The sequence below is a fragment of the Quercus suber genome, unplaced genomic scaffold (assembly GCF_002906115.3).
Source record: "Quercus suber isolate HL8 unplaced genomic scaffold, Cork oak 2.0 scaffold_476, whole genome shotgun sequence".
Classification (NCBI taxonomy): Eukaryota; Viridiplantae; Streptophyta; class Magnoliopsida; order Fagales; family Fagaceae; genus Quercus; species Quercus suber.
Genome location: NW_027069927.1, coordinates 1 through 16965, shown reverse-complemented (window position 1 = coordinate 16965; position 16965 = coordinate 1). Strand labels below are relative to the sequence as shown.

Below are 16965 nucleotides of genomic sequence, written 5' to 3'. Positions count from 1 at the left end.
AATTACACCGGGAATTTGATACATTTCACCTATAAATTGGTCAAAAACACCTTAGCCTATCATCACTGTAAGACTAGTTGGTCTTGATAATGAAAAAATAGGCGTCATTTCTACTATGGCCTATACTATTTGGTATGGCCTAGACTAAGCCCTATACTTATTAGGCAATGATTCTCTAATGAACATTTGTAAGTAACAATATTAGAAAATGTTTAAAGGAAAATGTGAGATTTGATGATATAATGTATTAATGCAAATCTTTCAGGAGATGAAAGTGTCATATCTCCAAGACTTCACAATGGTAAATGTAGAGAATGAGGAACTAATGGTGACGATGTTTGTTAATGGAGTTTGCTTGTGTGCAACAATTCAAGCATTTCCAAACTTCTCCAAATATAAATATGTTGAAAATGCAATCTATGAAGTTATTGTCGAAGTTTAAGTGCTACATGGAAAAATTTGGAATACTACATAGAGTATGAGCATCAATTGGATTGCACATGCAATTGTAATTACTAGCTACGAAGTAACACCATTGACAAGGGAAAAAACTTTGGTTTAAAACTAACTGGGTGAAGAATGTAGACAATAGTTTCGGTAAATTACACATGGGGTTTGATACATTTCACCTAGAAACTAGTCAAAAAACACCTTAACCTATCATCATTGTAAGAGTAGCTTGTCTTGATGATGAAAAAGTAGGCATCATTTCTACTATAACCTGTACTTATTAGGTATGGCCTAGACTAGGGCTTGTACTTATTTTGCAATGATTCTCTTACATCCATTTTTTATTTGTACTTTCATTTTTGGTCAAAGTGTAATTTTTAAAGGAATTTGTCGCCTTAAAATCTAGTTTGTAGCCAAACTTTCTCATTCATGATTTAAATATTGACATTTCTTTTAGCATTTTCAATGTCAATATTAAGTCATTGATTATATATGAATATGTGTAAAATAGTGGATACAAAATTTTTGAAAGAGAATATTTTTCTTAATTATTTGTAAATGCATTATTTTATCACTTTTCCTCTCTATCTTCATTTGTTTAATACTTAATCATCTCCTGTTGGGATGTTGTATTTGAGGATTACTTTTTAATAATTTTCAACTGGAAGTGTAAACTTCAAAGTTGTTGTATTGCATGTGAATTTATTTTGAATTTTTAGTATGAGTTTTATTATTCGTATTATTATTATAAAAATTAGAATTTATCTATTACCAAGAATCATGGTCTTTTTTTTTTTTTTTTAATAATATTGATTGAGATACAAATAGTAGTTTTCCTAATTAGGGTTTGATTTTTTAAGATCATGAAAACTTCGATTTAAGAGACAGGCTTCGAGGTAGTGTCTTTCGCAATAGGGTTTGAAATCAATGCTCATTTTCATTATGTTGGGCAATGACAATCATTTCAACAATGGAGTATATGATTGCAAAGTAATACCCTAAAGCGGTTACTATACTATCACGACATGAAATTTTAGACTCATTACTAGCCAACCAAATCCTAAAAATGTCTACTCCAACACAATAGGGATGCACATACTTAACGCATTTGAGTGGATGATGAAATTTGGATTAACAAAAGATGTTTACAAATACTCCTATATGTCACAAAAATTTGTAATTTTTTTTCCCTTCTTCATTGCATTATTGAAAACAATGAGACATTATTGCAAGGAATAACATTCGAGTGAACATATGTAATTAACTATATTAGAAAATATTTAAAGTAAAAAAATGAGATTTGATGGTATAAGGTACTAATGTAAATCTTTCAGGGGATGAAAGTGTCATATGTACACAATTTCGCGACGATAAATGCCAAGAATGAGAAACAAATGATGACAATGTTCGTTATTGGAGTTTTCTTGTGTGCAACAATTTAGGCATTTCCAAACCTATCCAAGTAGAAATATGAAGAAAACGTAGTCTATAAGGGTACTACTGAAGATCAATTGCTACTGGGCAAAATTTGGAATCCTACACATAAAATACGAGCATCAATTGGACTGCATATGCAATTGTAATTACTGGTTGAAGAATAACACCATTGACAGGGGAAAAATTTTGGTGGTTTAAATACAAATGGGTGAATAATGGGTAGACAATGGTTTCGATAAATTACACAGGGGGTTTAATACATTTCACCTAGAAACTAGTCAAAAACACCTTAACCTTGTCATTGATGTAAGACTAATTGGTCTTGATAATTAAAAAATAGGCATCATTTCTATTAAGGCCTATACTTATTACGTATGGCCTAGACTAAGGCCTATACTTTTGAGGTTGCTCTTTATGCTATGTGTGTGAATCTTCTGTGAGATCTAGAGGTGTTTACCTTCACACATACTTAGAGTTTCCAAGATTCAAGATTATGTCAAGAACTTGGTGATCATTCAGTTGCAGATTCAAGAGCTTAAAGATACACAAGCGGGAGTGCTTGTACTTGTTGGGAATCCAAGAAAGAAGTAGTTTGTGGACTCAGAGTTATCATGGGTCGTGGTAGTAAGTTTTCTACTCGAGGTAGCAATAGGATGTTAGTGGTTTAAGTCGCTATTGTGTAAACTTCAATTCTTTCATAGTGGATTCAGTTTACCTTGAGGATAGTTAGGTTAAATCCTCCCCAGGTTTTTTACCGATTTGGTTTTCCTGGGTCATCGTATCTTTGTGTTCTTTACTTTTTGCACTTTACATTGATATGATATTTTTGTGTTAACCTAGATCTGATAATTTGACTAAGTAATCACTTGACTCTTGTCTGTAGATCCTTTGATCTAAAAGCTGATCTTTGACCCATTGTTGCCATGGAACATGGACACTATCTTGTTATTCCACCTCACTTTAATGAGAATAACTATGCTTATTGGAAAATAAAGATGAAAGCATTCCTGAGATCTATTGATGAGAGAGTCTGGAACTCCGTTGAATATGGATGGGAGAACCCCACTACTCACTTCTCCTGTGAGTGAGTGGCAAACTTCTCAAAAAGAAGTAGCCACTTTCAATAGAAAAGCTATGAATGCTATCTTTAATGTTGTTTCTATGGAGGAATTTAAGAGAATCTCTAATGTTGATGTTGCTCATACTGCTTGGAATATCCTCCAGACTGTGCATGAAGGCACAAAGGGAGTTAAAATAAACAAATTGCAGCAATTAACTTCTAGATTTGAAAGGATTAGGATGTTTGATGACGAATCTTTTGATGAATTCTATGCTAAGCTTAATGATACTGTTAATTCTGCTTATAATTTGGGTGAAATCTATGATCAATCTAAAATTGTTAAGAAGATTCTTAGATCTTTGACTGAAAATTTTAGACCCAAAGTGACTGTCATCACTGAAAGCAAGGATGTGGACTCCATCCCTGTTGATGAACCTGTAGGATCACTTCAGTCCTATGAGTTGGACCTACCGAGACTAGCAAATCCAAATCAATGGCTCTTAAGTCTGTTGATGATGTTGAGGTGAATGGATTTAATGATGAGCTCTCTGCTACAAAGATTGCTTACCTTGCCAAGAACTTCAAAAAAAATTTTATGAACAATAACAGAAGGGCAAGAGGTAAGAACACTGCTGAACCTAGAAATTTTAGGAGGAATAACCCCACTAAAGTTAATAACACTAAAAAACCTAAAGAGAAAGTTGGTCAACCTTCAAATAATTTTATGGGGCAACAATGTTTTGGGTGTCAAGGGTATGGTCATATGAAATCTGAATGTCCCACATACTTGAGGTCTAAGGGTAAGGCTATGGCTGTAACCCTTAATGATGATAAAGTTTCCGATGATGAGTCTGGTTGTGACGAGGATTGAAACTTCATAGCTTTCACTGCTACTACTGTAGTTGATGAAATTATTGTTGTTGAAGAGAACCCTTCTGATGGAGAACTCTTTGAGGATGCAGATTTACAAGAAGCCTACAATAAACTTTGCAAAGTTGCTGCAAAGGATGCTATGAGTGTTGATTTAGGCTTAAAGAAATTGCATTTCTTGAACTTGAAAAGAAAAATTTGCTTGTGAAACTGTTTGATGCTAATGAGTTGTTGAATAATGTGAAGACTGAGAACATCTTTTGCTTGATAAAGTTAAAAATTTGGAACTTGAATTATCTATTGCTAGAGAACAAACTAATAGGTCTGCAAGCTCCAAACTTGATCACATGCTGAGTGCTCAAAAGTCTCCCCCTAACAAAACTAGCTTAGGTTTTGTAGAAAGCATCTCTGTGCTTGAACCCTATTCCACAAATTTTGTTCCTTCTATTGAACCACTTGTGAGTGAGGTTGTCAAACCCTCTGTGAGTGAGGCTACTAATTCTATTGATGTTACACCTCCTAAGAAGATTAGGGTTGATCTTCAAGAGTCTAAACCTAAGGCTTCTGGTCCTCCTAAAGGCAAGTTGCAAGTTAAGCCCGCATGGGTTTGTCATTTTTCTGGAAAGTCTGGGTATATTCATCCAAACTGTTTCAAGTTGCAAGCTGCTAAGTGAGCAAATAAGCCAAAAGTACCTGTGTCTCAAGCACAAGATCCTATGGTACTTATTGGTGAATTGGCAAAGGCTCTAAACCTTTATTCCAATCCTGGAGTTGCTCAGAATTCTAATGTGAAGAATAACTCCAATGCTCAAGGTGCATCTAAAAAGTTTTGGATACAAAAGGTTCGATCTAATTAAGTCTTTTTGACATGGCCCTTGTGCTTCATTGCTCTACTCTTTGTGACCATTTTTCTTGCTGTTTTGTTTTCTCTGTTTTCTAGAATTTGCATTGCATAACATTCATGCATTTCATTCAAGGTTTTTTTTTAAAATTAAAAATTAAAAAAAAAGGGGGAAAAAGGAAGCATAATGTGTTTTGCATTATTTTTTTTGGATTTAAAGCCAAGGTTGGTCAATTTATTTTTACATAACATGTTTATGTACCTTGTTTAGGCTTGATGAGTTTATTTCTTGCACTTTACTAGTTTGAGCTTAGTAGTGCATGTTGTGTGGGAAGATGTTTATAGTTTTTGATCACTCTATCTTGATCTTGAAGTCACATGCCTTTGATTGTCGGATTTGATCTTATTGAGAAAGGCATAAATAACCATCTTACCACTGTTTACTAGCCAATTATGAACACCTTAGTGCATATCGTAAGATTTTTATACTAGAGAAAGTGTAGCACATGCACAAAAAGAACATAAGGTGTAGCCTCGATTTAATTGTTAAAATTGGTGTGTACATTATTGGACTTCAAGTTAAATCAATCAAAAGAAATTGGTGTGTACATTATCCCGGCTATTTTAATAAGTTTCTGATCAATTGAAATTAGTGCATAAATTATGAGGCAAAATCAAGAAACTTACATGATTGCAAGCTTTTATTCTTGGAGATGTGAGAGTTATATGACGTAACTCTTTAGGTGATGGTTTCTTTCAAATTCTATGTGAAGAATTTTGTAGACTTTGTGCTTGATTTCTATTTACAGATGACCTCATATGTATCTCAAGCTTTTGCTAGTTGCACACACTATACAAGTTACTCGTTGCTAAACTTTGTACATGCTATTGTGTGTGATTTTGGTTTGGCCAACCAAGTTTGAAAATTCCTTGAGTTTTATGCAAAACATGTTTGCTGTTTGAGAATTTAAGGTGAATTGATTGAAAATCTTAATTTTAGGAAAACTGGGTTCAAAACATGTGTTTTTGAAAAACATTTCATCTCATACTAATGCATTTTATTCCTAAAATTCAATGCTTTGAGGAGTTTCTGCATAAAATTGCTTTGTTTTTCAAAAATGTGATTTTTCCAGAATTTCGATTGATCAAACTTGTTTTTCGACCGATCGAAATTACGATTAAAATTTTGGTCAGACTTTTTCTATTTCGATCAATGCTCGATTGCTAATGGATCAATCGAAGCATTTTCAATTGATCGAACTTATTTTTCGATCGATAGAAAATCATATAGAGAGTTTTTTAAAACCTTTGTTTATCACGTGTTCTGCACTATTTCAAACTTTTTCAAAACACTTTTCTCTCTCATTTGATCGGTCAAGGCTACCAAAGCAATTTTTTGTCGTTTTCCTCCAAAATTTTTGCAAGGTTTTTCTCATCTAAGGCCAGTAAGACCTTTTTACCTTTCATTTTTCATTTATTTTCATGTTTCATGCATTAAATCATGTATTTTGGGGAAAATTTTGAACGTAAGAATTTTTGGAGTTTTTGTTGATTTAAGTTTTTTCTTTCCAAATTGATCATTGGGTTTTTGTTGTGGGCTGATATACAACTGTTCTTGGTGAATATTTTGATCAATTTGTTGAATTGAGAAATTTTGAAATTTCTAGGGCTTGAAACTACCTGAATTGGGGATTTTGTTCAATTAGGTTTAGTTTGATGAAATTGGCTTGTTGGATTGAATCATATGATCATTATATTGTGTTCTCTATCTTGTTTAATGATAAATTGGTCCAATTTCTTGAAAATTGTACAAGTGGTTTTTCAAATTTTGGATTTTTGATATAAACTCTGTGTCAAGCCAATTTTGTTATTTTAAAGTTCAATTGAACATATACTCATTGCATTAAAGCATGCCTCAATTGCTTATACTGTTCATGCATCATATAGAATTGTTATTTCTATATTTTTGTGCTAACTTACAGTCTACCCTTGGATTTTTTTTCTGTTTTTCTTTCTCTATCTCTTCTGTGTTTGTCCTTCTGCTCTTTAGCATTATGCCTAGGAAAACTAGAGCTAATAGGACCTCCACTTCTTCTCCTTCCCCCACCTTTGATAGTGAGAGGTTTCTGAGTGAGGAAAAACAGGAAGTCTATGAGAAGCTTAACCTTAAGAGAAACATTTGGGCTGAGAGAAAAGTTTTATTAGATAAGCTAGATGGTGAGATTAGTGGAAACTTTGAGCTTAACGGTTGACTTCCTTTGCTGGACATTTCTCATCCTCCTTCGGCCACCTTGATTAGAGAGTTTTATTTGAACCTCTCTGTCCACTCCTATGATGCCAACACTCTAGTGAGGAGTTGGGTACGAGGTGTAGGGTACACCATTACCCCTTCGGTAGTGGCTGCTACTTTTGGGGTGCCATTGGTTCAGCATCTTGTTTTCCCTTATGATAAGTTTCCTCCTCTAGACAACATCATGTCTTACATCACTGGGTCTTCTATCCAGTGGGGTTCTAATCCTCGAATCATTACTGCTAAGCTCATTGAGATTCACTATCTCTTCTTTAGGACTGCTTGTCATTCCTTATGGCCTATCTCTCATCTGCACACCATTCCTTTGGAGCATTGTGCATTTCTGTATGCCCTTGTTACTGATGCTCCAATTAGCTTTCCTCATGTTTTCATTCACTCTTTGATTGAGTTTCATAGGAGTAGTTCTACTACTCATGCTCTTTTCTTTCCCCTTTTTATTCACCAGATTCTTTTGCATCTTGGTTTAGTCGAGTTTCTAGTGTCTGAGCCTATCCATATCATAGCTCCTATTGATGCCACCTTTCTTCGGCAGAGGGTTGCTCAGTTGAGAGCAAGCTCTAAACGCCCTAGGGTAGAGACTTTTGGTATCACACCTCCTCCTCCCTCTTCTACAAGTACTACTTCTGCTAAGGTGTCTGTTAATCTTGCTGCTGCTGTTGCTGTTGCTGTTCCTCCACCATCTACTTCGGATGGTTCTGACATTCGTCGTACGTTGGAGACTGTAATGACCATTTAGGCAGCTCATGGTCAGCTTTTGGTGGACATGCTTGATGAGCTTCGTGCTTTATGAGTGGATTTAAAGCACTTGAGACGATCACCTCCGCCACCTCCTTCTGATAATGGGTTCTAATTTCCCTTTGGCATTTCGTCACAAAAAGAGGGAGTACATTTATAGAGAAGATTTTGTTGTTAGGGGGAGATTTTGTATTTATGGAGCTTGTGGAGATATTAGATTGTGTCTAGGTGCTTCATTGTTTTTTTTACATTTTTGGCTCATGATGTATTCTTTGTTTTAATTGGGTTATTCATAATAGGGGGAGATACATTGTTTATATATGTTTCTTGTTTCACATTGTTTATTGATTTATATTTATGAGGTGATTCATGATATATGTCTTTATTATGTGTTATGTGAAATCAAGAAGTTATTTTGTTTACTTGTATTTTCCACACATGCGTTTATGCATTTGTTGAGTGTTTTAGGAAATATACAGGTTGATTCAGTTGTGCTACTGTCTACACTTGCAACTAATAGATAGTAGTTAGGTTGGATTTGTTTTGTTGGGCAATGTTTTTGTAATGGGTTGTTCTGTGTAAACTTTGAGCATTTAGTTAGTTTGTGTTTTGTGATAGATTGCCAAAGGGGGGAGTTTGTTAGGTTTTAAGACTTAGGAACTAATGTATTAGAACTTCATTTTGTAATGTTGGCAAACCATGATCAAATCATTTTAGTCTTGTTTAGACTTGCTCAAAGTATATGCTTTTTATGTAAAGTTGAAATCAAGTTGCTACAGGATTTACTGTGTAAATCTGTCTGGCTCGATCGATCAAAAATTAGGCTTGACTGATCGAAAGTCGTGCAGATTATTTTTTCTGCAGAATTTTCAACTCAACCCAAGCCCGTTTGACGTGTAGGGTTTTATGTTTTACTCTAAATATAAAAGGGAAAACCTTAGCCGTATTTTAAGGTTGCTCTTTATGCTGCATGTGTGAATCTTCTATAAGATCTAGAGGTGTTTGCCTTCACACATACTTAGGGTTTCCAAGATTCAAGATTATGTCAAGAACTTAGTAATCATTCAGTTGCAGATTCAAGAGCTTAAAAATATACAAGCAAGACTGCTTGTACTTGCTAGGAATCCAAGAAAGAAGTAGTCCATGGACTCGGAGCTATCATGGGGTCGTGGTAGTAAGTTTTCTACTCGAGGTACAATAGGATGTTAGTGGCCTAAGTTGCTATTATGAAAACTTCAATTCTTTCATAATGGATTCAGTTTACCTTGAGGATAGTTAGGTTAAATCCTCCCCAAGTTTTTTACTGATTTGGTTTTTCTAGGTCATCATATCTTTGTGTTCTATATTTTTCGCACTTTACATTGATATGATATGTTTGTGTTAACCTAGATCTGATAATTTGACTAAGTAATCACTTGGCTAATTAACTAGGTTAATCTGATTGTGTTTTAAGGAGTCTAAAAACATACATTTTTTAATTTGTTTTTTAGTTTATTAGCCTAGCAAAGTATTATTAATTTCAGAAAGTGGATAGCTGTTTTCATTATTATTTCTTTCCGTGACTTGCATGCAAGATGGACGAGTGTTTTACTCTGCATGTCCACCATGGTGGGCATTTTACGTGGGATGCTTAAGCTTATATGGAAGGGACAATTGATATAGTGGATAACTATGACCTAGATAAGTGGTCAAAAGTAGAGTCGAGAGTATCTGTAGGGATCTTAGGTACACTGCAATGGATAAGTTATGGTTTAAAATGCCTAGTGTGAACCCAGAGTAGGCACATTTCCATGAGGAGGTTGATGATGATGCTGCTGTGTTTATGATTGACTTGGTGAAGGGCTATGGGGACATTTATGTCTTTGTGGAGCATCTAGTGAATGAACTAGTTGTGAGTTTCCTTTTTTGGAGGCCCAAGCTGAAGCAAGGACCCTAAGCCTTTGAGTTGTAGTTTAAAAGGATTGGGCTTGGTTTACTGCAGCTAAATGGGCTATTTACAAACCAAGTGGTGCATAGAGCAAGAATCCTACTATACGTACATACTAGCAAACAAGAATATATGTATTGAACAGCAAGAAATAGTAAAGGGATAATGTAATAAAGAGAGAGACAAAATAATTGTTAAGGATCCTTAAGACATTGTGAGATATTTCATTACTTTCATTAGTTGTAATTTACAATGTACTCACTAAGATGTGTTACAAGGCCCAAATAAGCTCAAAAACTATAGACTTAGATGGCTATACAAGCCTCTAAGACTTGCAAGATTTGAATCCAAGTATGTTCTATAGTGAGTGTTTCGGGATACTGGGCTATATTCCTCTTTCTTTTACTATTTTCTTTAAGTTTTTTGATAGAGTTTTCTTAATGATTTTGTTCTGATTCACTCTTGCCAAATGCCTCTCCAATGTTGGCTGCTTCTTCCTTTTATAGTGTCACTCTATGGTTCCGAGGTACCATTGATTCCCCCCCTCTGCTCCCCTGGGTACCAGAGCCCACGTTGTGCCAGCCATTCTAATGACTGGTCCTTTCCTTGTTTCTTATAGTTTTCTTCTTTTCGCATTGTTTCTCTAAAAGTTTCTTGCTGACTTTTCATCCTAGGATGTCCTTAAAGGGCTGACCTCTAATCTCTCTCCCCTTAAGGCTTTTAAACCTTACCTTTTCAGACTCAACTTTTCGGTTGTCCTTCCTTTTGTCATTTTTCCCAGGTGAGCCGAATTCGTTCCTACCAGATTAAAGGCTTTCTCGGCTACTTCTCTTTATAGTTCTTCTTTTTAGGTTGCCCAAGGTACCAACCCCCATGTTCATGAATTGTTACTTTCCAAGGCTTCTAGTTCCTTTTAGCGTCATAGGGTGATTGAGAAAGATGCATCTGTCCTTCGTTTCTTGTGTTTCTAGGTACTCTTTTGTTGAACTGTCTCAATCTCCTCCTAGTTGTGGTGCACGCCCTGAGGATCCCAAGCCCCTAGCAGCCTCTGGGTATCCCAACCTAGTTCTTTCACTAGACTTCCTTTGATTTTTTGATTCTGGATAGGCTAGGCTTTTGTCTTTCCTCCCTTCATTTCATGGGCCCTAAGGCCTATCCCTTCATGGGTTTTAGGCTTCAAATCTTTTGGGCTTACCATCCTTTTCCTTTATGGTGAGCTCAACCACTTTAATATTACTTTCTATGGAGTTGGCCCATTGTGCTATTTTTTGGGCCTTGGTATTATGATTTTTTAGATCTCAACACCAATTGATTTACTAGTGGAGGATTTAGAGCCCTTAGCTGTTAGACCACCTGGTAGTGAACCAAAAAGGGTAAATACCTTAGAGGTTTTTGGTGGTGATCAACAAAATAAAGATGTGGTTTATTGTGTTAGCAATGATAGTAAGCTTCAGAGTGATCACTTTTATGAGTATGCTGAGTATGAAAAGGATAATGTTAATGAGGATGATGATGATGATGGAGAGTACAGACCTAATTTTTCATAATTTGGAGGCCATGATAATGCTGAAACAAAAAAATATTGACCATGGTGAGGCACATGATAATATTGATGAAGAGTACAGACCTGATTTTTCACAATTTGGAGGCCATGATAATGCTGAAACTACTAATGTTGACCATGAAGAGCCACATAAGGTAGATGTTGAGCGGGTTTGGGCTGGCAAAGCACCAGTTGTTGATGACCAAGTTGAGGAGAGTAGTGAGGCTAAAGGGAGTGACTTAGAAGAAAAGCCACAAATGCAACCAATGGACATTGGTAAAGACAGTGCTAATAGTTGGGATAATTAAGTTGAAGATGGTGAGGTTGAACTAGGACAAATGGGTGGTGGTGTCATGAATTCTAACTATGAGAGTGCGGAGATGCTTTGCCTTGATGAGAGTTCACTAAGCAGTGAGCATTGAAATGATTCAAGTGATGGTGAAACCCCTACTACTGAGGTTGACAATTCTATTAGGAGGAGCAGATTCCCAATCTTTAGGCTAGTAGCCAAAGCTGAGAACCTTAGGTTTGAGAAGGACATGTTATTCCTCTCACCCAAACAATTTAAAGATGCTATCACTGATTATGCAGTCCATGGTGGGTGGGGTATAAAATTTGTGAAAAATGACTTGGTTAGAATGAGAGCCGGATGCTAGCCAAAGGTGGAAGGGAAAAGAGTTTTAGATTGAAAACACTGAACATGGAACACACATATAGCAGAAGTTATAGAAATCCAAAGTGCACAACATCATATATTGGGAATAAGGTAATGAAGAGGGTTAGGAGACAGCCTGACATAAGGCTTAAGGACATTCAGGAGGCTATGCGTGAGAAGTATGTGATTGACATAAGTGCAGGCAAGGCAAGTAGTAGGCTAGAGAGAAAGCTCAAGAGGCTATTAATGGGGTCCACATTGCACAGTTCAACCAGCTATGGGAGTACTGTGATGAGTTGAGAAGGTGTAGTCTTAGGAGCATAGCATTGATGAAGGTGCATACTTATAATGATGGTGATTTGGCAGCTGAGCATGACTTAGCAACTAGGTTGCCATATTTTGAAAGAGTCTACATCTACTTGGAGGGTTGCAAGAAGGGCTTCTTGGCAAGGTGCAGGCCAATCATTGGTTTAGATGCATGCCATCTGAAGACCAAGTCAGGTGGTCAGCTAATGTATGCTGTTGGTAGAGATCCCAATGATGAGTACTTCCCTTTCGCATATGCAATAATCGAGGATGAAACCAACGATTCTTGGACCTGGTTTCATAATTTATTACTTGCTGACATAGGAGGTGGCAAAAGATGGGTGTTCATATCTAATCAGCAGAAGGTCTAGTTTCTTAATATTTATTGCTTGCTGAATCAATATTTATTGCTTGCTGAATTAATATTTATTGCTTTGCAGGGGTTGGTAAATGCCTTTGTTGTCAATTGACCACAGTACGAGCATAGGATCTGCTGCAGACACTTATACAATAATTTGAGGAAGAATCATCTTGGTGTCCTTATTAGAAACCATTTTTGGAAAGTAGCCAAGGCTACCTATCAGCAAGCATAGGAGAGGGCAATGAATGAGCTAAAGGAGGTGGATGAAGATGCATTCAAATGGTTGTAGTCTCACTCAACTACTATATGGGCTAGGAGCATGTTCAAAAGTGATGGTCAAAGTGACATAGTCCTGAACAACATGTGTGAAACCTTCAATAGTAGGATACTTAAGTTCAGGAGCAAACCTATAATCACCATGCTAGGCAATCTACTCAGCTTCAACACTTTCTCTTATGATCCATAGACCTGTGTGCATTAAGTAATGATTAATACTCCATTTCTCTCTATGTGCTTGCAGCTTGAGTGTATTAGGCTATATCTGATGACTAGATTTCAAGTAAATAGGCAAATGATTATAAAGGTGGAATCTGAGTTGTGTCCTAAGATAAGAAAGAGATTGTACAAGGAGAAGTTGGCATGCAACAAATGGCTAGCATGTTGGGCTGGTCATACCAAGTTTGAAGTGAAAAATGGGCTGAAGAGTTTCATTGTGTACTTGGAAGAGAAGAGCTGTAGCTGTAGGAAGTGGGACATAGCTGGCATACCATGTTGCCATGCCATTTCCTGTAACTTTTCAACAGGGATGATGTTGAATAGTATGTCAATGCTTGCTACAAAAGGACTACCTACATTGATTGCTATGACCCCATTATAGAGCCTATCAATGGCCAAAATATGTGGAGACCTAGTGGACTTCCACCTATGCAGCCCCCTATCAAGAGGAGACCTCCTGGCCAGCCTAAAAAGAAGAGGGCACTGAAGCCTGATGAACGTAGAAGTCACAAAAAAAATAGACGTGTAGGCATCTTAAAACAATGTAAGGCATGTGGGAAATTAGGCCACAACAACAGGAGTTGCAAAGGAGAAGTAGGAGGGAACTCCTCCCTGCCTGGGAGTGCATCCCAAGTCAGTAGGACCATTAGGAGGGTAAGAATACTACTTTGACTTAGATATCTATGTTGTTTTGTTTTTCAGTTGGCAACTTATTAACGGCTATTGTGCTAGTGCTGGTGCTTGCAGGCAGCCAAGGATGGTCATGCAAATAGCCTAGCTATAGGCAATGCACAACCAGGCTCCAATCCTCATAGGGCACAACCAAGCTCTAATGGTGATGTGACCACAACTGCACCTCCACCCCCCACTGATAACCAGTCCAATCCAAGATCAAAAAGACAGAGGAAGAGAAGTGCAATCACCATTAAGACCTTGAATGCATCTAGGAATGCAACAAGGTATATGGAAGCAATGAGATCTGCTGGAAGATAGCAAGCTGAAGTAGGACCTTTTTTTTCTATATGTTGACAGCCAAAGTTGATATGTTTATGTAACTGCAAGGCCTTTTTTTGTATGAATCATCCTAGTGTACTTATATAATGGCTGACCAAGTCCTTTTTTTGTATGAATGTGTTGGGTAGAGTTTGTTCCATATTTTGTAATTATTGGTATACCAAAAATTGTCATTGGTGTTCATTAGAGATCATTAGTATTTACTGGTGGATGAATACTCGGTGTTAATTGGTGAAGACCTATTGTTTATTTATTATTGTCTATTCATTGTTGTGATGAATATTTAATTCCTGTTTAGTTGAAACCAGATTTGTTTGACTGGTATTGGGGGCTATTGTGTTTATAATGCTATTGTGCAGGTACCCTTATGCAGGTTTGTGATCATGCAGGTTTGTGAAACACATTTTTTCACATCCAGGTCTGTGTAGGTACCCTTTGGTCTAAAGTACTATTTTATATTCTTAACTAGATAGTAAATATATTTCAACATCATTATATATATTATTCTATTACCCTCGTAAAGTTATTGCATAAGCTAAAACATTAAGATATTCTACCTTCAACATATTGTTTTCTAAAAAAGGTTTTTTACATGGTTTCTAAAATGAGCACTATAAGGTTTTATGATGGCAATTAATGTGCCGAAGGGTTCCGATGCTCTTTCTCTCATCCTTGGGATTGTTGCAGCCACTGGATTAGGTTTAGTGGCTTTTTTAGAAGTTGGGCTAATAATGCTTTGTTAATTGGCATTATAATGCTTTTTTAGAGGTTTATTGGCTTTTGTGATAAGCATCTGCATTTTATGATTTTTCTCTATCTTTTTAGGTAGAAACAATACTCCCAAGTTTTAGGCTCAACTGCTCTTGTTTAGTTTGTGAGCAAGGTTACATCTTTCCCTGGAAGTAATGAAACTGCCCCTAGCACAGCTGTTGTTCCTGCATCTTGTAGCATGGATGTTTCTCCAAGTAAATCAGATGGACTTTAAATTTCTTTGGATGAGACAATGTCTACTTGTGAATCTTACAAGAGTGCTGAAGTTGAATACATTGACAACAATGATCTTCCAGCAGTTGATTCTATCAACAAAAAGACACTAAGCAACCTTTACATTTCAGACCATGAAGAAAAAACAGGTATCTTTATGTAGCAAGAAAATTCAAGCCTTCAGTTTATGTTGTATTTGTCTCTATTCTTTGATTTATCGTTAATTTACTTATATATTTATCATGCATCTAATTTTTATATTCATGTTCATTCAAAAAGCTCTTGCCATAAAATTGTGGTTTATATTAATTTGGTTGCAGGAAATATCTGCAATAGAGATTTCCTTGCAAAGATGGAAACAGGTGATAAAATTGTTAATGTTGATAACAATTACATGGACTCTTGTGTAAGTGCAGTGCAGTGCAGTGAAATGCTGCTATGTGTGCAGTGCAGCATATGGGAAACAGTGAAGTGGTGTAGTGTAGTGCAAGTGGATTGTATGGGATATATGGGACATATGGGACATATGGGATTGTGTGTGATCAATGTTAATAAGTGTTAAGAAGTTAGTTAGTTAATGATCATTGTATGGGATATATGGGATTGTGTGTGATCAGTGTTAAGAAGCTAGTTAATGAGGGAATCAAATTGTATAAAAGGACTGGGAAATGGATTGTATAGGATATATGAGAAATGAATAAACTACCCAAGTGTTCTTCATTCCAATTGTATTTGCAATTCTTTGATAAATATTAGGCATTCAATATTACAAGCTTTATGAGTTGACCCTTTCCTTTTTCTTTATATGCCAAATCATATATAAAATTTCTTAAAGATTGAAATCATGAAGCCTGCACTGTATATTTGGTCTATCAGATATGGCTCTATTTTTTTGGTTTTCAGCTTCTTATGCAGAGTAATATTAAGTGCACACAAGGCACAAATAGTTCACAACAATGCAATAAATTGGTATACAAGTCATACAATAATTAAAAAGTGATGTTCCATTGCTAAAGTCTCAGATTACAGAGAGAATTACACCAAAATACAAACCTTTTCTCACTAATACATACCAACACAAAAATTCTGCCAAAACCTACCAAAATGCACCAAAATTATGGCCTTTTTACACTAATACCTACCCACCTAATGACCCATTTTCCCCCCACCTATTTGGCCAACCAAAAGAAGCGTCAAGAAGAGTAGCATCCCACTTATCACCAAAGATAGCCCCAGGCAGATGACCAGCCTCTTCTGTCTCTCTTCCTATAGCCTGCAATGTCAGCTTCAAGGGTTAAAATCTATTGCCTTTGCTCCAGAATCAGCACCTTGCCATGCTCGCAGATTTCATCACCATGCCATTGAAAAAATTTACACTTGCGTCCAACCTGACACCCAAGAGCCAGATAAAACCCACTATATATTCAACCAAAATCATGAAAAACAACAAAATACTAAAATCCTAAAAGTATTAGCAAAATCTAGTCACAGCCAATCCAACACTTGTGTTAGCAAAATACTAAAATCATAGAAACTAAAAATGACCCACTAAAGAAAATAGCTATAAAATAAGAACCCAATAACAGAATGCAACCCAGCCAATCCCTTTTTATTTTCTTTTTTTAATTAGTTAGCTCCTAATCATATTTATGCTACTTATGTAAATTTTACTTGAATCCCTTATTAAAGTACTGGATCTTAGAGCATCACCATCAGATGTGGTAAATGTGCCAAATGCCAAATATTTGGCACATTTACCACACCAAACACCAAAATCTCCTTTTATCAGATGTGCTAAATCCCATAAAATTTGCCACATGTGAACAGTACCGTTGCAAATTTGCAACGGTACTGTTCACATGTGGCATAATTTTTATTGTTTTTTTATTCTGTTTTCTCTCTCTCCTCTCTCCTCAGATTATTCTTTTCTCTTCACTCTCACCGTTCCCTCTCACCTCTATTCTCTCTCACCGTTC

The 16965-nt window shown here is 36.2% G+C and overlaps 1 protein-coding gene across 1 annotated transcript; it reads left to right on the top strand.

Annotated features, from left to right (window-relative positions):
- The first annotated feature begins 11874 nt into the window (after positions 1–11874).
- On the top strand, positions 11875–14856 carry LOC112011276 (uncharacterized). Its single transcript, XM_024043656.1, has 8 exons — positions 11875–12036; positions 12096–12500; positions 12576–12581; positions 13017–13314; positions 13374–13645; positions 13739–13950; positions 14365–14378; positions 14831–14856. The coding sequence occupies exons 1-8, from the start codon at positions 11875–11877 to the stop codon at positions 14854–14856; spliced, it is 1395 nt and encodes a 464-aa protein (XP_023899424.1).
- Positions 14857–16965: the final 2109 nt, after the last annotated feature.

Coding starts and splice junctions, on each gene's coding strand:
- LOC112011276 (XM_024043656.1), top strand. CDS start 11,875: ATGGAACACACATATAGCAGAAGTTATAGAAATCCAAAGTGCACAACA. Junction 12,037..12,095: donor TTGACATAAGTGCAGGCAAG/GCAAGTAGTAGG, acceptor CACATTGCACAG/TTCAACCAGCTATGGGAGTA. Junction 13,646..13,738: donor TCAGTAGGACCATTAGGAGG/GTAAGAATACTA, acceptor TGGTGCTTGCAG/GCAGCCAAGGATGGTCATGC.